This window comes from Venturia canescens, chromosome 8, assembly GCF_019457755.1.
Source record: "Venturia canescens isolate UGA chromosome 8, ASM1945775v1, whole genome shotgun sequence".
NCBI lineage: Eukaryota > Metazoa > Arthropoda > Insecta > Hymenoptera > Ichneumonidae > Venturia > Venturia canescens.
Window position 1 is genome coordinate 17,432,879 of NC_057428.1, and position 24,425 is coordinate 17,457,303.

At 43.3% G+C, this 24,425-nt stretch overlaps 1 protein-coding gene across 1 annotated transcript in view; it reads right to left on the minus strand.

Moving 5' to 3' along the window:
- Positions 1–593: 593 nt before the first annotated feature.
- Positions 594–24,425, minus strand: part of LOC122415254 (uncharacterized) — a 179,796-nt gene continuing 155,964 nt past the window's right edge. The window contains exon 4 of the mRNA XM_043427239.1: positions 594–1,085. Coding sequence (XP_043283174.1) covers positions 1,045–1,085 — 41 coding nt within the window. The 3' untranslated portion in view covers positions 594–1,044. The remainder of the gene's footprint in view (positions 1,086–24,425) is intronic.

Consider the following 24,425-nt stretch of genomic DNA (forward strand, 5'->3'; position numbering starts at 1 on the left):
CACGCGTTTGGAGACAGAAAAAAGACAAGAAAAAGAGGGAAAAAAGAAAAGGGCCGAGAGTGCGAAAGAATGACAGTGAGAGTTTCAGGTGAATGCACCTGCCTCGCTGTAATCTCGAGTGTTTCACGCCGCGACAGAGCTGTCCCAACCCTCGAAGACTCTCCTCTCCTTTGCATCCTTCTCCAACGCTCAGAGCCTCTCTCGAGTCCAGTCGAGTGTGCATTTCATTTGATCCCAGCGTCCGGTCGGAATGACGCGGATATACTTAGCGCGTAATGACAAGACACGAACGAAAAGATTTAAGAGTCGGCGAATGAGTGCTGAAAAATTCACCACAAATTCAACCAAACGCCTTTAAATCTAACGAAAACAACCGTTGAACGAGGAGCCCAGTTATCAGACTAAACTTTCACGGAAATATTTAAGACATCGATGCTTATACGTACGAAAAGTAATTCGGGTCAGACTCGCGTACTTGAAAAACCTGAATCCATGTAAGAATAATAAAAGCCAAAAGTCCAAGATACGGACTTTGCTTCGAGCGAAGGGGAAAGCGAAAAAGAATGAAACATATGAAAAAAACTGGCAAAAATCTTTTATCATATAGAAATAATAATAATTCATTCACATAATTACTATAAAAAAGTAAAAAACGTTGGCGATCGTTACAATTTTCAATTTGCTTGCCACTGGCTTCAAAGCTTTCATCAATCACGTCCTTCTCCCACAGCGATAATTAATAAGAATTATACGGAATCCGAAAACAGTGACTGACGAACGAGAGCACGGATGCGCACGCAATTACCTTGGGATCAATTTCCGGTTGTCACCGCAACGAAAAAAAATACGAAAAATGTAACCTCAAAACATCTCATTGTGTTGGGTGAGCGGAAAGTTCTAATCATGAGTGAATGGCCCTTGGACGTGCATTGATCAGTCGATTGCATTACAGCTAAGGAGATGTGTCGCCCTCCAATCACCGATGACGATCGTGCTTGAGAGTCCTCGCGTTGCCACGTCCGACTGAGTTAGGAACCGTCAGTATCAGCAAACGTTTCTGCACTTTCTCTTCGTCCTTGATGAAGCTGTTTCAGAGGATGAAGTCGGCGAGAGCCAGAGAGGTCGGCCGATATGAAAATAAAAGCAAAGAAATTGGCGCTTAGAAGCGGAAAATTCTGTACAATGGAAACACAACGATAAATTAGTTGAATCTCTCAAGTTAAGTGCGGCATTGGGCAGTACTGGGTTGGGCGACCGCGTCATCGAGCGACGCCGCGTACGCTGCGCCAAATGGCGAGAAAACATATCTCGAAAATCTCAAGTCCCTTTGCTCCTCAATATTGCCCTTATTTCGATATAAAAAATACCAAAAACTCATTTAAATATAAATTTTCGTACACAATGCGGTACAATAAAATACGTTCGAAAGAGTGGTCGCTAGAGAGGTTTGACCGAAAAATACGCACGGAGATAACGGATTCGTTTTGTATAGTGAGGAATATATTATTTTTCAAGAATTTTCAAAATATTTAACCATCGATTACAAACAGCGTATTAGTTTTTGAATTTTTCTATTTTTCGTCCCTTCAATTCTAAACAGCTTTATGTGGGTAGCAAAAAGTGATGCACTACATTTCGTTTTGTTTTCGAGTGTTATTCGTCGTGTCAGACCAACGCTTCCTGATAAATGGGAATGTATTGTAAATCACAAATTTTCACTGTCAGCATAACAAATTCCATAATAAATACACGAATCTACACCGAATACGTGTGACATTTTACCATACACATAGTTTCTTTTCAGGCTTGCCCAGCATCCTTTACAATACAAACATTTGAAGTGACTGAAAACATTTTTTACTATGCTTATTGAGAGAAACACTCTCGAGTCTTTTGAATGAAAGTTATGGGTTTTTACTATGGTGGATAGAACAATTCTTATTACTGCTCTTGGAATAAATGCTGCAATCGAATGCGTATATACTGTTCCCGAGATACTCTATATTTCTAGTTCTTTCCTCTAGAATATTTTCGGCCCCGTTTTCTCCGTGCGGATATCGGTGATGGAGCAATGAAATGGGCTCGCTAAAGCTCGCAAGGGTCAAGAGAAGAACGTTAAAAAAAAGAAAAACTTTTTCAAATTGAAAACAAAGAGCCATATCGGAGTCTCACATATGGATGCGTGAGAGGAATAGAATCGAGGGAATTCTGGGTTTGTATACTTTCTCGTGGAAGAATAGAAAGAACTTGGGAGTTTATCGAGAATTTTCGAAACTCTATAATTAAAACACACCCGACGTTTTCGAAGAGTACTTCGATCGTGGGTCTCGAAAGATGCGAGAAGCGAGGCAGGCTCCGACATTACGTTTAGAGCGCGCGTATGAATTGGGCAAGACAAAAAGGGCGTTTCGTTGGTACTTTTCGAGACGCTCCCTCGCGGTAACGGGATCAAGGCGCGAGACCTAGCGCAACCCTGAGGGCGTTAGCACAAGCGTAGCAATGCATCGGATCCCTCAACCCCTGGACTATGTTCCAGATTACCCTTGGCCGTCGACACCGAGAACGACCTTCAAGGGGTTCGACCGAGAAAAAAGGGAAAAGATAGGGCGCGGCGCGGCTCCTGGATTCGGAGCATAAGAATGCTTTATTCGTTGCAGCTCGTAGCGTAATCTCATTATAAGAATATCGAAGGAATGGAACGGTTTATACGATGCTCTGAGGGCGGGAAGCCGCTCTAAAAAATGGCATCATAAATGTTAGTGAAACTTGGATGTTCAACGTCGAAATTCAACGGAATCTTTCAACACGTTTTCCACCCCCTCGAACTGTATAAGCGCTCCGAAGCGACGAGGTTGCGGGGCGCGTCTTATTTATTTTTCGGCGGGAAACTTGAAGAACGTGAAGATTTTTAGTACGCCGAGGTTGACGATCTAACGAGCAGGGCCAGGATTTTTTTGGTCTGAAAAGTTGCGATCGCTCGATATCCTTCGTACAGAGGGTGCGGGGGTGAATGACCCGCGTACATTACAAGAGGAGGAGTGTGAGAGGACGGTACGAGGGAGTACGAGGCGACGGGGAGAAGGAGACGGCGGTGGAGGAAAAGCCAAGGGCTTTTCTCGAGGGATGCGAGAAGGAATAAAGGAGCAGGAGGAAACCCTTCTTGTGCACGCGCCGAGAGAGAGAAAGTAGAAGGAGAACACACGTAACGCGTGTGCGGCATCTCTTCGCCGGGGGATGAAAGGTGGTAGGTATGGGGGATGTCTGTCTCCATGGTGATGCCGCATCGAGCGGTCGACGTTCCCTCGCGAGAGAACGCGTTTCTTCCTTCCCCACGTTTGTTCCCTTGTACATATATTTCGATATATACACCTATACGAATCGTCTCGAATATATATGTAGACGATTCCGCGACACGGAGCAGCACACGCAAGGGCGGGAAAACGCCCTGGTCCTCGCCCTTACCCAACCTCGTGGACAGCCATCGGAGGAATGAGAAATTGAAGGGCTTGAAGGGGGCACAGCCGCGCGCGCACCCGCGAGCACCCCCACGAGAAGGCGACGAGCCACCACCCTGAAAGCGCAAGGGTCATCCCCGGTGACATCGTTCGCCGCTCCTTCGACACGCGCGATCAAGAAAAACCTTTAAAGTCACTAAGTTACGTGTTATTCCCGTGCGGGGCGTGCCCTTTAAGAATTTTACTTAATCCATTTGTAAACGGCCCGCAGTCTTCCGGCATATGGAAATTGATGATTGAACAGCAATGCCGGTGGGAGAATTAGAGCTTCTGATTCGCTTACAACCGAAGACAGCAAAATAAGCCAGCACGAAATCATCGCTCTCGTTCATAGTTCGGCGAGCAATGAGATTGTTTCGTTCCTCGAGTCACCTCCATTGTCGCTTCCCGCCCGCCACTTGGCCTCGAGCAATGCAATTAAACGTCCTCCAAAAAATACCCTCAGCAGTTGAAGCCCTCGACGATGGACCGGGCATATTCAACCCGAGGGGTCCATATAAATTAAGGAACGCTGAGACATGTCATTATAATTACTCGCATAGCATTCGCTTTATTGGGAGTTGAAGAAGGTCCCGCCCGATGATGACTCACGATCTTCGGAGAACCATCGCGACCGTATCGATGATTCTTTTTCTCTCCCTCCGCGCCCCCCCATTGGCTTTACCGCGTTTATCGTTTATCTTCACTTTTTTCTGCGTCTGACGATGTACTGCTCTTTCGCGAAGACCACTTGCGCGATGCCTTGCGTGTTTTCTACACATCTGGCACACATCGACGAGTCTTTGCCGACCTATTAATTAGTATCGACTGGTATACCGCGGTTTCTGATCCAGGCTTATTCGATATCTTCGCAAGTTTGTACCCGCAACTCAACCTTCAATTTGCGAAATATTTTTTCGCAAATTATTCTTCTGCTCTCGCACGATTAAAGGAAAAAATTGCGATTTTTTAACACTCGTTTCAATCGAGGCTACTTTTTAGAGGCAACACTTTCTCTTTTATCTCTGTGATAAATCCAAATTTACGCGCGTTTACTTATCAAATGAAATTAAACCAGCTCGTCGCCCTTCTGATCTTCGGAGGAATAACTCTTGCTGCTCGAACTCACGGAGTGCGAGGGCTGTATTCGGGGACGCGACAAAATTGTTCTCGTAAATGTGCCGAGTCCCATATGCAAAGACCCTACGTGTCACTCGACTTTGTCAAGTGACACTTGCAGCACGAGTACCAAGCGACCGAAAAGTGTCACTCACACAAAAGTACGGGTAATTTGCGACAACGTCCCTGGAACCGAAAGGGAGTTTATCAAAGAAAGCGAACTTTGAGCTCGAGTGCGTGTTTTAAGAATCATCGTAAGGGGAGCGCAATCGAAATAACGCATCTGCAGATGCGTTATTTCTCTTTGCAATTAAGCGATTGACGCTGCGAGAGTATTTGTGCAGAAAATACAACAATCTGCAATTATAAGTATGAAAAGAAACGTGCCCCTTCGAAGCGTCGCAATGATGAGTTTTATTTTTCGCGAGACTCGGCGCGTTGCTCACTGAATATGTAAATTGCTTGGAAATTATGTCTGGATGATTTGGGACGAAACTCTCGATATAGATATGGATATTTATAAACGTCTGTCTCGTCTGATTTTTTGCTCATATGATTGAGAAACACGTGTCCGGATAATTGGCGAGGAATAAAAGTCTCGCAATATTCGACGATACGAAAACTGATAGCTGGATTGAAATCTTTTAATCAAGCATCCTAATTGTTCGTACGCTCGCGCGAGTCATTATCGGATTCCTTTCCCAATTGAGGAATAAATTAACGAATGAATCGTAGCAACAGAATGAAGTGGCGGAGCTCGAAAAGTGCGATTATTTCGTTGCTGCGTCCGAAAATATACAATTATTATGGGGTTCGGTTATCGCGTGTGTACGTACACAGAAGTTTTTTCCCCGTGGCACGTGTCCCCGCACCTGTCTCTCCGAGACTCACGACGAGTGACGAGAGACAGAAAAGAGAGAAAAATAAAAGCTGAAGAAAAAAAGTATCGTCTGAGAGACGCGAACGCGTTTGTAGAACAAAACTGATAGAAGAGAGCGCGAGCTCACTGAAAAAAGTGCTCATTCATTCACGTTCCTCTCGCTCTCTTTCTCTCTCCTCCCCTCACATTCGTCTGACCATCTTCGCAGTTTAGTCTCGCAAAGATCGTAAAGAACTAATAATAATAATTATAAATATCCGAGGGAGGGTCATTGGGACGTTCAAGCGATAATTAGTCAGAGTCGGAGCTGTGCTCAGAAAAGAACGAGAATTAGCGAGGAAGAGGAGAGCGGAAAGAGGAAGAAGATGAAGTGTCTTCGTTGGATATGACTTCTCAGAGACCATGTGAAAGGGCGTCCCAGCGGTACCAACTCAAAGATCTTTCGGGCGAAGACACACGTGCCAAAATGTGCTTTAACGAATGAAAAATAAAAAGCAAACGAAACAAAATACACATTTCATTTGACCCCTCGTGCTGGCCAGCAGAGAATCACTTTTTTCACGTGTATATATACATGACTTGAAAATACCGTAGACACCGTTAGAACGATTCTTGAATGAAGTGGCGGAACTTTGACGAGAGACAGCCATTGTACGGCTGCTCGTGACGGATTATCCTAATATTGGCAAATAGAGAGACAGAGTCTACGGAACAAACAGACCCGGCTGAAGTCTTATAACTCTGAATATTGAGTACGAGCTCGAAAATCGATTTTTCTGAAGATTTAGTTATCGCAAATTTCCTCGAAAGTTTCTTTACTTTCAAGCGACCGGTCGTCAAAGGGCTGAAAACAAGTGTTTTCCCGGTCCGATTAGTCTTCGTGGCAAATGAGAATCATAAAAACAACAAAATCGTTCCAAAACCCGCAGTTCTTGTGTCAATGGTTTATAAATACCGACGGAAAAATATATTTTTCGAATTTATTCATAAGCGTGCTTCGCATTTTTCAATATTCTCGTTCCCAAACACTATTTCTGTCAATTTTCTGATGTACTTTTCCATTTTTAAATGTGTGTTTAGATGTTTTTTAAATAATCGAGCACTCGCCAAGCAAATTTATTAATAAACCCCCTGATTTTTCAACACGAGATTTTATTTTTCATTCACAAGGGGTATGAGAGCGTAAAATTTTCAAAATTGTGTATTGCGTACCAAAGAGCTAAGGTCCTACTGACAACATCGCGCGGCACCTAAACCAGGCGTTTTCGTATAGCTGTCGAAGAATGTGGCGGTGGAAGTTGCCAGAAAAAACACTTTCAACTCCTAGGAATTAAAAGTTCTTTTTCGAATATCTTCCCACTATTTTTTTCCCCCACAAATCATTAGTTTAGACCCGAAAGAATATCTCCTTAAGTTTCAAGTGAAAATTCGTATGTTAAGTTTTCAACGCTATGGAGCGCTGTGCGCGCGCGCGCGTGAATTTCGTCAACACAAAATGCTCTTATTCCAATGCAAAAGTACCCGTTTTGTCTGTTGACAAATATTTTAGAACTCTTTGATTAATCTCCAGGTTCATTAATCCTGAGTTTTTTTTGCGCTTGGAATAAACGCCGTTTACTCAAAATCATATTTTTTCACTCCGTTGACAGCAAAACGAAAAGAGGTTTTATCCAAGCGGACTTGCCTCTTTTTATAAACAATTTTCTACTGAAAAATCCATTAAAGTTGATTCACTTTTGAGTATACAAAAAATGTGTACAAGATTTTATGTAAATCCATCCGACCAATTGTTATTTCTAAAATAAACAAAAACACCCAAAAAATTCCACCTTTAACACTGTTCGTGACCTTTAAGTCCCCCGAAAACATCTTTCTGTGTCGCATTCGTTGAATGAAAAAAACAACATTGTTATCAGCATGAACAACGATAAGGAGTTTGGTCTGAGCACACATAAACTGAGTATAACAAACGTGAATTTTTTGAACCGCTCGCAGTGGTAAGATTTATCGAATGTGTGAAAATGGTCGACTAATATTGAGCTGCAGGAAGAAAATGAAATAAAAATACAACGATCTTACTGGTGGTCCCCGTAAAATATCGAGCACAATCGAGTTATTGAATCGCTTGGAAAAGGAGCGAAGACGAGACGAAGATCGAAAACGTTTGGGGGTCGAAAACTCGTGTTTCCCTTTGCACAAGACCGGATGCACTTATCTTCGTGAGAAGAAGACGATGCATAGAGAGCTTTAAAAAAATGAAAAAAACCAAGTGTGCCGATAAAAATGATACGGCCGTAGAGTCTAAGAAATACGTGGACGAATGTATACCTTTTCGGATGCACGAAACACGTAGATCTAATATCTATATGTGCTCTTGTGATACAATATCACGCGAGATTTCTCGTATTTATTATCTTTGTTTGACGTTCTCGCTCTCTCTTTCTCACTGTTATGTGTTATTCTTCCTCGGGCTCTCTCGGTTTACACATTTTTTTTGGCATCTAAAGCCTCTGGCAATCTCGTTCGTTCTTTCGAATCTCAAGATTGCATCTATCTCAAATTTTTTGCGCGGTCATATATGTGTGTATGCGTGTATAGAAGGAACCTCGACACACGTATTTAACGAGAGGAAAAAAGGGCCCGAATGGCGCGGTTGAGCCGCGCCAACAATATAAACGTACCGCCCTTTTGTTTATAATATTTATATACGCGTAAGAAGGATTCTGCGAAGGTTAATGACGGGTTCGCTCTTTCGAGGTCACCCGACCCAAAACGCCTCAGGTAGACGCGCTCGGAACCGCCGCAGATATATAAAATTCAAAAAAAACCCGGAGCGCCTCGTCTTCTAGTAACGTAGGTAAAACATTTTCCTGTGTGCCTCGGAGTCTCGGGTACGATTTTTTCAAAGGATTTTAGAAGCTCGTAATCTCGCTCGTGGGATTCAAGCGAGATTCTCATTTGCCGAAAATATTCGAACAAAGAGATCGGCGCTCGAATGAACTTTGGGTCAGTTGAACAAATTTACTTTGAGTTCGGAGAAGCCGAAGTCGCGAGGAAACTTTTTATCGTAGCGTTCCGACGACCTCTGCAAATAATCTGTGATCGACGCTCGCTGCCTCAAGAAAATATCACCTCGGAAAACTTGTTTTCTAACGGACTCGAAAATTTACTGTTTTTTCTTTTCGAATTATATTAATCGACCACAACGAAAAATATCGATGAAAAATCGTCTTCTTTTTAACGCACCATCAAACTTTTGCATTATTCAAAGCCCTTGCAATTTTCGTTTCGCACGCACAAACTCAAAAGCGGAGCGCATTAACTCTACTTCATTTTTTGCAAAACCTCAGAAACTGAGAGCTCCTGTGAACTCCGCAGTTTCCATGAAGTTTCGTCGGAGGTCCGAGCGCAAAGTGCACAGGCCGTAGAATTTGGGTGGGGCCGAAGAAGAGGGAGGAAAGGAGAGAAGGAATAAATATTTCCTTCGGTCCCTGGAGCTCTCTCGCGCGGTCTTTCAGGACCGGCGTTGAGATTATAAAGGCGGACGCGCGAGAGAACCTCGAGATGAGGCGAGGAGGCTCTTTTTCGGGGACGCGAAAAATAAATTAAACGAGAGAGAGAATGAGGCCCCTTTCGCGATTGGCGCCCGCGATTAAAATACGATCGAAAATTCTCGTACGCTCTATCCAGTCGACTTTCAAAGTGCTTTTTCGGAATTACACCGTCCACGTATACACAGTGTCTCAAAAACCCACGGATATTGAACTCGAAATAAAAACGAGCATCAAATACGAGTGAATATCGAAAGACGACGAAACTGTATCGATCGCTCCTTTCAGAAAGCATCAACGGCGCACGGTCGAAAAAATCCTTTGTCTCGAAGCAGTATTTTGAGAGGTCATGTACCAGAAATATCCAACGCAGAAAAAGCCACTCGCGACTGATTTGCATCAAGTTTTTAGTCCGGTTGAACACGACCGTCCATCTTTTCAGGTACAACTTTTTCACCGTTGTTTAGTATTCTCTGTTTACGTTGAAAATCGTCGAATTCCGCCTTCGAGGTGCATCACTTTTGTTAAAATTACGCCGTGTTCCGTCAGGAGGCAACTATCGCAGGTGCCTAAAACGATTCTCAAGTATTTCCCAATTTTCTCCCTTTCCCAAAGTCAATCGTACCGAAAACATTGTTCTCATCGATCGCGAAGACTACGAAAAAAAGGCTGGGAATCTAGTTTGCGAAGGCACGCGCAACTGTTCGCGACTCTTTTAAACGAGAAGCACGCCCCGGTGAAAAATAGACATTGCTCATTGGCTCCTCAAGTTCATTTTGCACAGTTATTCCTCGAGAAAGTAAGCAAGATAGAGTCTCGTCCTGACTGTGGGCACACACACACGTACACGAGCACATGTTCACTCGTCCTCGCCGAGCAGGATTCCCGAAGGATATTGACCCTAGTACCGCGTAAAGAGGGCCCTGACGAAACGAAAAATATGCATTTGTGTACGTGTGTGAGGTACCGAAGCTTCGCACTGCTCGAGCTACTATCAAACGGTCGCTCATATCGCTCTCCTAACAACAAAAAAGACTTCATTCCCCGCGGTTCGAAGAGTTGAGTTTCGCAGCATCCGACTATCCCGTTCCAAGCCTCCAGTTATACACGTAACTAACCGACTGGGACTTTGTGCGCGGTACTAGACGAGCATAAATCATCAAGTATACGTTTTATCCTAAACGATTTATATCCTAAATTGGAATGCCGTTAAATCTTGTGCAGTTGATCAGCGGAGCGTTTTCTCGTGAGCCTAATTCGATCGATTTTCCACACTTCCGTTTGCCGGGCTTATTGAACGAAACTGGAAACGTGCGACGATGAAGTTTATGAGGTTTTTCAAGAACGACCGCTCACACCTGATTCGCCGCGTGGCTGGATGACGACCGCGGGGGCAACGGGACGACGCGAACATTCGTAATAAATCGGAGGTTAGTTTGAGAGGTTTTTGGGACAAGTCCGTTTGAGAATCGCGGATGGAAGAAGGTCGCTCGCAAAGTTTTTGAAGCGACGTTCGCTCTCGAGGAAATTGCCCGTATCGGTGTATGCGCATAGAGTATCAAGCACAACGTAAGTAACCGTGAAGTCTCGTAGCTTCGCAGACGAGCGCGACACGTGAGAGTGATAAATCATATCGTATGGCCTGTCGCAGCGGGAGTGCGAGTATTCCGCAAGTGAGCACAGGATCAGGATCAAGAGCAGCGAGAAGCGGCGAGAGGGAGAACGCGGAGAGAAAGAACCGGAGCGGGAGCGAGAGGGAAATATTTTTATTTCCGAACCGGCAAGAGCGCCGGCGATGTTGCTACTTTTTTTATTTATTTCCACGATAAAAATAATTATGCGCCGGAGCCTGATAATCCTTCGGGTAATTTATCGAATTGCCTCAATAAAGCAAGTTGCGGGTGATACAGGAGACTCGGTCTTTTGCTACTTTTAAAATGGCGACACACCGCAGAGAATTAACTTTAGAAATGAGAGAGGCGGAGAGAAATGACGAGCGGGTAGCTTAAAAGATGACGAAGAATCATCAAACGGAACGATCTCCTCGTATAAATAAAAGCAATTTTGCTCGCATGAGTTTCACTCATGAAGGTTAGTGCGGCTATGATAATTCGTAGAAAATAAATAACGCGCTTCCATCATCAAATATGATGTAGAGACGAATAAAATAATTGCAAATGTTACTTTTATGATCATTTCATTTACATGCAATCAGCATTTGTGTATCGAGTTACTTTAAATCGACGCTAATAATTCTGCGAGTGGCTGTGCCGAGATCAATACTTGGCTGGGTGACTGCTTTATCGTTTTTTTTTGTTTTCTGATGGTGCTAAAACTCAATTAAATTTTAGCAGACTGTAACGATGGGCTTTCCCACGCTTTCCTTTGGCCCTCGCCTTCGTCTCGATTCGAAAACCTCGCAGTAGGATATCAGGGAGTGTGGCTGCAGTGAAACTCTCGGGAGTCTCACGGGAACATGAAAATTAGAGAATTGGGGAAAAAAGAGGTTGAGACGATGGAACGGGCTTTGAAAAAAGCGGCAGAGAATACGCAGGATAAATGAAGACGCTCATTTTTTTCGTCAAACACTCAATTACGCACGCACTCAACGGATTTAATTACCTTCGCTTGGAGCGTCGATGCAACGAGATTTGACAAAAACAAAATGAATTAATCGTAAAGATCGCTTTCAGCACTAAAGATTTTTCGACGTTTGAAATTACAGCTGGAATTATCCAAGATTCTAGCGCCCTCAGTTCGAGCACGGTTCTAATGTGCTTCACTCGGTGCTTCACGATGTTCAATCGACGATTGAGAACTTGAACTTGGCGTTTTTTGTGTCACGAGGAAATAAGAAGGGGGAAAGGAAATTCTAGAGTAGAAATTCTAGAACATTAATCCGATAGCAAGACAGGATATGCAAGGTCCTACTCTCGTATCAGAGGAGAATCACGCTGAGAGAGAGAGAGAGAGAGAGAGGGGAGGGAGAAAGATGCAGAGAAATAGGTGGAGCATCTCTCTCTTTCTCTCTGAAAGCGTCGCGGGGTCTCTCGTGTGTCCGCAGACGAGAAAGGGGCAGGGGCGGAGGGAGAGGAATAAAGCCGAGAAGTACTCTATATCTAACTAGTCCTCCAGCCAGGATTCCCTCGAAGGATGTTGACCTCCGGAGAGTGGGAGGGAGGATTGTGGCGGTTGCACATAAGCAAGCACAGTATCCAGCGCTCTCTCTCTCTCTCTCTCTGTCCTCCTCGCTCGTTTTCTAACGTCGCGGTGTTCGAGCTTTCGATCTGGAGCAGCAGCCGCCGAACGAGACGAAGAAGGTGAAGATGATGGAGCAGAAAGAGAGGAAAAAGAGTACCAAGACGAAGACGAAGTCTCGTGTAGGTGGGCTCGACCTCGAACACGTTTTATATCGGAAATCTACATCTGTTTTTTTCTCAGTTTTCTCATGCTTTCTCTCTCTCTCTCTCTCTCTCTCTTACCCTTCAAAAGCGTGAGGTTCGCTCATATTTACCGATAGCCGTCCGTTCTGCGTCACGTATCGCTCCGCGTATATTTACATAGTCACACAAACACGTATATGAAACAGAAGTAACAGAGGAGAAGGTAAAATTCGTATGGAAGATCCGCACTATTTTCAACGGAACGGCCAACCAACGTGTTCCAATTTGACGCTCCTTCGGACATTCCAAATCCATCATAAGATCATTGTTCTCGTGTGAACTCATCTTCGAAGTCCGTGTGATTGGACTCGCCTCGATGCGGTAGACTTTCAAAAAAATTTCACCGCACCAGCGCCCCGGCAGACACTCGCAGTTTTCGGGAAATAGAACAGACCAGTATCATCATTTTTCCATTCGATTGTCCAGGTTACGCCCTTTTTATAGTAAGCCGTGATAGCAGTCGAGTGTACGAGCTTTTCAGCAACGCTCTATGGCTTGCATCGAGATCGGTGGAGAATGTACACACGCATAGGCAGCACCGCCAGGGGCCAGGTGCTCCTTTTTACCCTAGGGGAATAAGAAAGAACCAGTTTTTAGAGCCTTTCAATACCGAACTGTACGAATACATGTATAATTGAATGTATGTGTTCGAACAAGTGGTCCTTTTTCTCTTTCTCTCTTTTTCTCTTTTCTTTCTTCTCTTTTTTTTCATTCCGATCGGACTTCTCTTTTTCCTCTTATATATATATCGGTCTCCGCACGAGACACACACTCCTCACACGAACCTCTCTCGTGCTGCTCGCCGCACTTTCGCGTCAATCGGTCCTATTATTTGCGATCGCGTTTTAAGAACGAGACCGATATCGTTACGGTGAATTCGAAATTGAAATTGTCACTCCGCACTTCCTCGAGTACGGAACCCCCGTCGCGTGACAATTTCGTCCCATTTTCCTTCCTGACAAGAGAATTAAACACTTTTCAAATAAATCGTAAAGTCTCCGGCTCTCTTTTCTGCCAATCACTTTTTGTCTGGAGTTATTTTTCCATTGTTATGCCATTTGAAACGTTTTTTTCATCAGCCAAGCGGGATGTAGAGTACAGTCGTAAGGACCGACGCGGCGCACACGCGACACGCGAGTTTCAATCCCTCATCTTAACAATTTACACACAGGTGTATAATTTATACTTGTGGATTTATGTATTTGTAGATTTCTAATTATTTGTGACGAGGGGTCCGTGGCCGCGAGATTCGAGGAAAAGGGTCATGGGATCGTGGTCTCATCGCGAGATCGAGTCTGTTACAAAACTCTAACACACCGCGCGTCGTCGATCAGGTTCCAATGGCTATAATGAAATATGCTCGCACGATATATTCTGAGTTGCGTAATTCAACGATTTTTCACAGTAGTTTATTCGAATGTGGATACTCATTGGTGTGAGTGCGCGCGTATGTTTATCAGTATAGTAATAAATAACTTGGCGAAATGCGTTGTATCAAGTCTGACCTAGAGCTTCGTTAAATACGTGTAGCTAAATGTGATTTAGCTATTCCCATAGAGTTTACATCGTCGGCATTTACTGCTACGATATGTAAGCCGATAAAACTTCTAATTTTGAGGAAATTCATCGGTGAGTCTGACGTAGGTTTGCTCGGGAATAAAACAGTGTGCGGAACGACGAATCGTTATTGGTAGGGGAATTCGTTGAGAAATATCTACTTGATCGGTGAAGTTTGGAGTGCGGTATTTTGGAAAATTAATTGTATATTTTATGAATCGAGGGCCCTTACTCCTGGGAGCCTCGAGGGATAATGTTTTTTATCTTTCCATGCAAATTATCCTTCCCATTAGTTCCATCTTCTTCCGGACGCGCATAAGCCCTTAACCAGTTTTCTGGAGTATTTTTTATGAGCTCTTGGAGTTAAACAAGTGCAGTCTAGCGAACCTCTTATGGCGAGTGGATGCTTTGCCAACATTTTTCTTCGGCCCTTCCCCGCTTATTTCTCTCATCTCGACGCCCCTGCTCTAATATTTTCGATTGCCGAAATAACGAGTGCCACTCTCGTACACTCCGATTCAACTCTTTCTTCTCCTCCTCCCCCTCCCCCCAACTTCGCTCTCTTTCGGTCTCCCTCTCGCTTCTTTCCTCTCCAAACTCGTTGCCGTCTCGACAACCCTTGTTTTTCTCGTATACATTTCTCAACACAATAGCACCGCGTGCTCAGCCAATCGAAACCACCCCCGATTCATTCCTCAACTCTATTTATGTAAATGAGAGTGGCTACAATTTTACATTGAATTCGTTTTTTTTTTTAAACATCTTTCGCAGTACTATTCGATTTAAACTAAAAATAAAATAAATAACGACTCCTTGAACGCGTCTAATATTGAATATTGAATTATATTGAAACATGCACTGGAAGTTGGAGAAATTATACGTCGTTCAAAACGCATTTATTGTGTATTTTTTTTAATTTAGGTCCATGCTCTTCGAAAATATCTCAAAAACGCATAAAAATTCGTTCAACTAGTTCAGATGGGCGAGTTGCTCGATTCCTGCAACTCAGCAACGACGCGGTAAAGCCACACCAAGGGACACAGTGAATTACACCTAAAATAATTCATTAAATGAATTGAATCAATTAGCAGAGATGTATGAAAACATGAATGAATAATTGAATGATTTTTTTACCAAAAAATTAGAATGAATTATTTAAAAAATTTCAGTGATTTAACTAAAGCTGCAGTTGTATTCGAAAATGTTTGGACTCAATGCTTAAATCCTACTGAAAAAACGTTGAATAAGTTCCGTCAAAAGAATTTTCAATATCCGTTTTTGGATCCGTCACCTTGACATCTGCCCTTGAAACTGCTTCCAGAAACTGAAAAATCGCGACAGACTCAATCCACCTCCTTGGTCCGAACGTTTAGCGGTTTCCATAACCTTCAAAGCTGTCCCGGTCGTGATTAGCTGTGTTCAGATGAGCTTAGCCACCTCGAGGCGGTTTCAATATACTTTTATACTTTGCGCGCACGAGGAAGCCTCGGGCTGGCGATAAATAGTCATGAGGATTATTCCTTGCGAGAGAAGGCATAACTCTATCTGCGAGGCATGCCGGTGTCTTTGAAAGCCTTAATGGTATCACCCATACGAACCGCAGCTTCCGCAGCAACTTTTTTGGTTACTCACCGAGATTCGATGAAGACTAAAGAAAAAAAAATGTTCAGGCAGTTGCGAATAACTGTTACAGAAAATGCAGCGAATATTTTGCTGAAGGAATTCGAATATTTGCATTGGCTCGACCTCAATGATCATATGGGGAAGCCGGATTGACATTTTCAGGAAGCTGAAACAGCTCGAAGAATCGAAGAAGAGACGATCATAAACGAAACTAGCTTGAAACATTAAATTCAAGTATTAAAAAATATCCATTATTGTTCCTCCAGTTTGTGATGCAATTATCAAGACACTCGAGGGATATGCAAAGGTCGGTAGAAAAAATCTTTTTTAGTTGATCATTTTTCACCTTGGGACGGTGAAAAAGTACAACTTACAGTGGCATGCGGTAAGAGGGAAGACAAAACTTTCGATAACGAAACTAATGCAACCGAAACCATGGGCAGACACCAACAAATAAAGCGGAATAGAAACTGCACAACTTCACTCAATTTGTGGATGGTCCGAGGCTGATACGACACAATTCGACTTTATTGAGGCGCGTCAATGCGTAATGTAAAACGATTTGATGACGTCAAAAGAATATTCGATAAATTTTATAAACTTAAAGAATTCAAGACTCTTGGGAAAACTCTTGAAAAGAATTTGAAACTGCCATTTAAAGAATCTCGGCGACACTTTACACAGAACTGACCTGCGAGTCTCGACCGAGTGCTGCGAGCAGGGCTTGGTCGCGACGCACGACGAGACACGCGGCAGTGCCCTCGACGAGCGTCTCGCCGGGATTTGTTTTGTTTTTTTTTTATTGCAGTAGCCATTTTATATTGAAATCCTTCTATTCTATCGACGTTTGATGCTTATAATGGCGCCGAAATTTGCAGCGTTGAAGCCCAACTCTAATTTGCGATTCTCAAATTCGTTTTCAGGAATTATTCATGAAGTAAGAAGGGATCAACATTGGAGAATTACAAACTATTTTTTTCGTTCATTTCGGTGAATTATAACGTTGCAAACTTCAGTGTAATTACTTCTATTCACACCCTGCTCGAGCAATTTAAGCTCATTACTAGACCTTTCATTCCGGAAAAATAAGCTCCTAAATCAATTTAATCTTCGTCGACCCCCATCCGAGTAGGAGTGGTTGAATTTTGCGAAATAATTCCGAAACCATTAGAACTTGCTAGTGTCAATCGACTCAATCAATGACGAAAAAGTAACACTGTAATCCTCTCCCAGTTTTGTTTATTACGACTAAAGCAACATTGAGCGTCCTAAACAACCGCGATTACTCGGGCCGATGCTGTTGTTTCATTCGCAGTTTTCGTCTGCAAATGAAACTGGTATTTCCTCATAGTTATTAACGTCAAGTCCAGAGGTGCCGAACAAAAATATGAGCAAGTATGAGAAGTTGATACAGAGGAGGCGGAAACTCCGAATGGAAGAAATGGAAGGCCAAAATGATCGAAGACCGAGACGAGAACAAGAAGCCACAAGAGTATAGAAAACTTTCAAATTTTTCGAGCAACCGGTATAATCTCATGTGAATAGACAACACGAAAATATGATCCAATTAAGCTCACAAACATGGATAAGAAATGCAATCGACAAAACTCTTTTTGGAGCAGATACGAAAAGATTCCATAACCTGACCCCGGATATTTGGCACAATCGATTGCTCGCGGTAAATTTTATACGCCACCGCACTTTCTATGAACCCGTCTTTTGAATGCTCATTCGCGATTTGCCTTCGCCGCTAATATCGCTTTCACACGTGCCGGCATTTAGATCTGTGTCTTCTCTGGGACTGTTTTAAATAATAATATGGACGAAAGGTAAATTACAATATTTATGTTCTCGTTATATGACTCGTGTGCAACGTACTCGTCCGTTCAACACCGGGAATTGCGTGTATTTTTTCTCGCCACTTCACGCCATACCGGAAAAAAACGAATGCGAATATCGTGTTTACTTCTGAACGCTATTTGTAATCTTCCTTGACCCGTCGTAGCTGCTTTCGTAATTCGTCATCGATAAATGAGCAGAGGAGTTTAACTTTTTTTAGAGTCCCGTAAAATAATTCTGTTTTCGATAAAAGATCTCCATAACAATTGATTCCCGTGCGTCGTTCGATCCTCGAATGATATCTTGCCGCAGATACTTTTCATCTGCGCGAGCCTTATTTGTTGGACTAGCCTAGATCACAAAGAATCTTCTGCGACAGCTGTGCCTCGTATGTACAGTGCCATTGAAGCTTCTCCGGAGCCTGGCGTGCCTCGGAGATAAAGGTGTGGATCCCGCACTTGCTTGAGAAGACAGCCTCGCGAGGCTTTATTACCGCGAGTCCAAGACCGCGGCTGCCTTGCGTCTGGGGATAAAAATAATCAAATTTTTCTTCAGGCTTTGGAAGCCGAAGCTGTAAAGTACGATTGAATAGAAATAAATGTTCCAATAGCTGCGCGTACAAGAGAAACCAATGAGCAGAGTTCAGAAGGTGCTGCCCCGGGTCGATTCCAATTTCTCTCGAAATTTCATGCCTCGTTCAACCTGCTGGTTCGACATGAGGGATCGCGGAACATTATTTCGCTCTGACGTTTTTTCATTTATAAGATAATAAATGGTCTGCTCGCGCAATAGAAAAAGCTCCAGATAATTCGGTATTATTTCAATGCTCCTCACACAATGGGGGCAAATGAATTTTCCTCGATGCGAAGAGGAAAGCGTCTCATCCTTTGTGTCATAAAAATCGAAAGAGCTGAGTAATTGAAGGAGCTATTGAAATAAATTTATGTACATACTTTTGTACGAAGTTTCTACCCCAGAGAAAAAAATGAAATGTACCTCTGTATGCGGATGCATGTAATGCCAACGTACTTTTGAAGGATGAGTTATCGAGGAGCTGGGAGTTGTGGACATAAAAGAAATTTCATGCGGACGTAAAATACGTACATTCGAAGTTGGCTACCGACGCAGGCGCACACGGGGACGAGGTATATCGCTGTACAAAACGCGAGTGCACGAAGTAAGAAGAAACGGCTCAAATACTGCGCACTTATTTTACAACCGTACCGAATCAAAATTTACCCTCGCCTCGTAGACACATGCATACGCAACGGTTAAGAAATGCACACAGAAGCAAAGTGTCCAACGTCCACGAGGATTTACGTATCGGTGTGCTCGGCGGCATTAGGCCAAGAGGGCGAATAAAGGAGGAGAAAAATATTGAGTTTCGGATGATCCTGCCTCATAATAATTCAGCGATCGGAAGAAACGGGATTACCCTCATATTTTCCATCATTTACAAGCTCATTTAGCCGGATAAATATAGACTGGCGCAGACCCTTTGCTATTGCACTCTTCAATCCTTCCAATTTCCCAATAGCCTCAACGTATTTTTACTACTCTCGTCCTCCCCGTACAGAGGAGGAAAAAATTTTATTATTTATTGTATTTATGTATCGCGTCAAGGGGATGGAAAGAGGAGAGTGACGAAAAAGCAGGATGGAGCGCGCGAGAGAAAAAGGAGGAAAAAAGAATCCTGCTCTCCTGGCTCTCCTTTATTGTACGTTATCCTTTATATTCTTTATCCTTTATACACATTCTCTTCTATATCTGTACATGTAGAGATAGAGTTGGAGATATTTATATATTTATATATGGGTGTGTATGAATTGTGTTGTACACACGAAACCAGCGACGAGGACGAGACGAGACGTCCGGAATAACGTGCAATGTGCTCGTTGCGTATAATGTTCGAGTGAACTGGTTTTTTTTCCTCTCTACTTTCGCTCAACACGCTGACTCCGTCTCATTTTTTCCCACACGTCGTTCATCTCCGTGTGCGATCGCACCCCCTTCGACCCTCGTACACCCTGGCGATGCGTGTGCGACAAGCCCGGGCCATTTGAAAGGTGCAATTCGCAGGATTTCGCGTGCTCGATCGGGCCTCCGGCGCCCTTTCGTTGCTCAGAGCCGAGCATGCGCGTAATGAATGGAAAAATATATGTAAATCCGGCGGGCTGGATCGGAAGAGCGTACGGAGCTCGGAGGACGGCTAGACTTCCGCCTTTCTGGGCTCGAGCGAGCGATGCACGGTGTCTGCATCGAAAATTCAAGGTACGAAGAAAGAGAGAAAGATTTGCCAGGAGTCTAGACCGACACCTGTGTGCACCCGCCACACACCCCGCAGCATCCCAAAATCTTTCTCCCTCTGGTTTCTCGTCCTGGAGGGAAAAAAATGAAATGAAATTGAGAAAAAAAAAAACACAAGAGCGAAGAGCGAGAAGCCTTCTGGTCCAGCTCCATTTGTTTTTTCGCTCGCCGACAACAAAACGGGGCGCGCGACGACGACACACGGAGACGCTACCGTCTCGACGCCCGTGCTTCTCCTTTTTTCTTGTCCAACAAAAGAAGGAAGGGCTGCTTTGCACATTGTCCGAAAAGGAAAAAAACACATCGGCTAGTCTTTGCATACGAGCGAAAAATATCCCCGTTCGTTTCTTCGGTGGCTGTTTTATATTTTTTGGCCCCGTGCGATATTATAAACAGACCGCGCTTGGACGGGAATCTCATTCGAATTTAAACGCGAATCCGACGCTCGGTACACTCGAAATTCGATTAACCTCTCAATAAAGGATTCGAAGCTTCTCGAGAGCCGCGGCGTTCCCATAAAAGAGACAATTCACCGATAAACCCCGGAATCCAGAGCATAAAAAAAGAAAACAATCGTTGCACGCGCTAAAACAGCAATAATTCACAGTTCGGAAGTCCCGCCGTGAGCTGCGGACGTTTATTGCGAAGGGGCACATGCACAAGCGCGATGCTTATCCGCGGATGGCTTCGCGTCTCAAACTTTATTGCGAACTCTCAATGAGCCCTTTCTGCGAGTTTTTACACCAGGTGTCCGCTGTGAAAGAGAAGAAAGAAAAACCGTCGATTAGGCAGCGAGCACGAGGGAGAAAAATGCAGATAGTGACGTTAAGAAAGAGAACAAAAGCCAAAGTGTGTACGTCTTGACGTACACACTTTTGCTTCTCGGCCAACTCGAATCATGTCCTTTAACGAACCGCGGCCGCATCCTGCGGCTCACAGGATCAAGATCGTGCCCGGCTTAATTGGCTAATTAATAAAGGCCCCTAATTACTCGTCCATAAGCGCGGCGCCGTTTTTAGGCTTTACTCACTCACACTCGAGCATCAATTGCATAATATGCACTAAGTACAGCGCTTCGACTTTCAATACCAAGCAAATATACGTATACATTTATTTCTGCTTTAAATATACTTTTACATGGCAGTTGAGAGCGTGCGGGTCGCGCTCCGTCGATCCGTGATTGTTCCTCTGTAACAGAAACACATACGCGGATACGTGGTGTGTGGGTACTTGGTCAAGAAAATCGCTCAAGCTCGTCCACAACCTGTCGACTCTCATATTCGTTGTCCGACACACACCCGAGACCTTTAAGACCCAAGGATATCTGTAAACACCACTTCCCGCTCTTCGGAACGCCCTTTAGTTCCTTAATTAACCTCGGAAGATTATGCGACCAGGGTAACCCAGCTTTTTATTCTCTCTTTCGAAATCTACTTCGTGTCTTTTTACCACGATTTATGTGTTATCGTATTTATCATTAATTGTACAGGGAGGTTTTCCATATTTGTATAAATGGAAAACTGCTATCGTGGCATCGTTGTCGAGGCTCTGACATCGACACTCTAATGAGTTTTGCCAGAGGATGCTGGTGATTTTCACTTTAAATCGGAGCAAAAATATATTTTGTCGATTTTTTTACTCGTTCATTGCGAGGCTGATACTATAAATCGGCACCTCAATTTTCTATCAACAAATTATTTCGATGGGGCAATTGACTGTTGATTCGTTTTATGACGAACGGGGAACAGTCGACTGAACGTGCGATCGAGAACGGAGTGTGTCAAAATAAAAACATATCGCGTAAACACCATAACGAGCTGGCACGCGTGCAATTGACAAATAAATACTAAAATTTAAGTGCATTCAGATCGATAAAGAAAGATAAAAAAAATACGTACGGAAGGAGTGTGCGAAGAGATGACAAAAAAACGATACGATAAAACCGTCAATGGAGACTCTCGCTGTAAATTTTAATCGAGCAATAAAAAATTCATGGCTACTTTACTATAAACATGTATACAGAAAAGTTTCGAAAGTATACGAAGAAACGAGGGTTTGCAATTTGGGCTTCTCGCTCCTGGTATTATATCGGCGGATGCGAGCATCGATCGAGTTTTTTTTTTTTTTTTTTCATTTTTAGTGTCTTTTTTCATCATTTTTGACTCTCGTTTTTCTTAACCAATGCTACGAACCGCAAGAGTTAAAGCCCTTCGATAATTGAATAGCCGAAAATTCGACTTAACTGGCCGTTCGCGAGACTGCGTCCGGATAGGTATTACTTTTTTCTTTTTACTTACCCGGAGCGATCGTTCTTAAATATTATTTTGGCCTAATTGCCCCCTCCAAGTATCGTAAAGCCGAGGGAAGCGCCGTAATCCTTTCTTCTCCTTCGTCTCTCCACTTTCAATTCCTTTTTTTTCCTTCGGCTCATCCACTCCGCTATCGCTTAACGCAAATTCTTAATTATCGCGTCGAATTACAGTTGCCCCGTACCTTCTTCTTGAAGCTCCAGATTTCAAATGCTTATAATATTAAGGACTAAAATTTCAACCGAAATTTGCATATAAGAAGCGCCTTTTCCTTTATGACTATCATAAGTCCTTTGCGGATGCGTCCGACCTCCTTATTTTAGATTTACCAAAGCGCATAAACCGCTCCATTCAATGTTGTATCAATACATCGTACACGAGTATTTGAATCCTCCTCCCCCCCCCCCCCCCCCCCCGCCATATAATAACGGTTATTAAGGACACCAAACCGGTATTTCACCCTCCCAAACAGAACAGTATTGAACGCTTTCGAAAAAGTCTGAGAAAGCCAGCAGAGAGAAGAACGAACACTTTAGAGTGTGAAAAATCATCAAAAGAAACACAGCGATACAAAGGACGTAAATGGAAAAAAACATGAATTACTAGCGAGGTATAATCAAGCTCGTAAAAGTGTCGGAAAGTCAGGTTAAGATGTCCTCGTTTACGAGGCTCAAATCTGAGGGTAGAAAAAAAAGTTAAAACGGCGAAGAATCTCTGCTGGTCATTCCTATCGTATTTCTCCATTCTTGGTTCATTCATGGCCGGGTCCTTGAGGGCGTTTGGCGCATCTCCTGTGACTCCGGGGGGGGATCCGAGCACAGTCATAAAAGCGAGAGAAAAAAAGAGAAGGAATTTTGAAAAAAGATGGAATAGTTAGTAATACGATTTTGACACTCGAGTTCGATGTTGGCTCCCGCAAGTGCGTCGAGCCTCGGTGAGAAGGGACTTTTTTTAGACGATCACACGTACCGTCACACGGCGTCTTCGACCCGAACCGAAAAAGCCCACAAACTTGCGATCCATTAACATATAAAAACTTAACGAAGGTTCGCTTCGGGTCTGCGGAGAAGAACAGGGGATTAAAAGGGAAAATGAAAGAATAAAAGGAGTATTGAAAATAAGGAATGAACGAGCCGCGTCAATTATCCGTGCATATACCTGGCCAGCGAGTTAAGGCTAAGACCCGCATCGCCAGACCGTGACCAGAAAATGACGCTGCTTCGTCACAACGCTTGTTATATACCTCAATGCTCTATATGTAAATAGAATAGAAATCATTCGTGAAATATGCAAAATATTGAGTTTGTGTTCCACCGAAAATTCGAGCCTGGCAAAGCGAGCGCTCGGACGAGGGAAGACCTTCACATTCGATTCGACTCTTTCCAATCATCCAAAAACCTAAAAATGGTCATGTGTTCGTCCAACAGGAAAAAGCATGACAAAATAATGTCTCACCACCCACCGGAAAACGGTTCTTATTTGTTTCCCTAATTTACGGAGTCCGGGCCGATCATATATAAACTTGTATCGTGGAAAATGTTCAGGGAAACCCTGACCTTCCTCATTCTTTTGCCGGGTCTGACCTGCCTCACCCAAAGGAAACTATGGAAAGCCATTTCCATTTTCTTCTTTCTTGTACAAAAGGAGGAGATACGGAATATCAAGGGACCCAAGTGCGTATCGCATTGAGTAAATATTGACCTAAGATTTTCATGAAAATTTATTAAATAGAAAGGAACCTTTTCTTCGGCACCCTCGAATCCTATCCGGACTTTTATCTTCTTTCCTTGTGAGTAAAATTTTGGACGTAAATAATATTTGTTGGTATGAAAATGAGGGGAATTTCTTTTGAGTTGAACCAAGGAGTTCCCATGCTGGGAATCCAAGAAAAAAATTTTCACGAAGCTAAATCCGTTTGGACGAACGAAAACTCAGTGGTTCTAACTTTTCGCTCAACTTCATTATTAGCTGGTGCAAACCTTTCAGTTGCTTCAGCGATATTTTTTCGAATCTCAATTTTCAAATTGGCTCAACTGTAGCCGTTTGATAATCAATCAATGAATGTTTTTCTTATTTCACCATCTACGAATCACTTTATCTTATCTCAAGATTATTTGGTCGTCACTAAAAAATTTGGTTGAAAGACGGACTAAAAATTCGTGTAAAAAATACGGCTTCGCAGAAATAAGGCGCAGTGTCATAAAATTCATCAATTCTGACATCACACAACTAGTGATTTTCACCGAACAATTTAGAATTTTCGATTTGGAATCGACCCGAAAATTTCAACGTTTTTGGTAAAA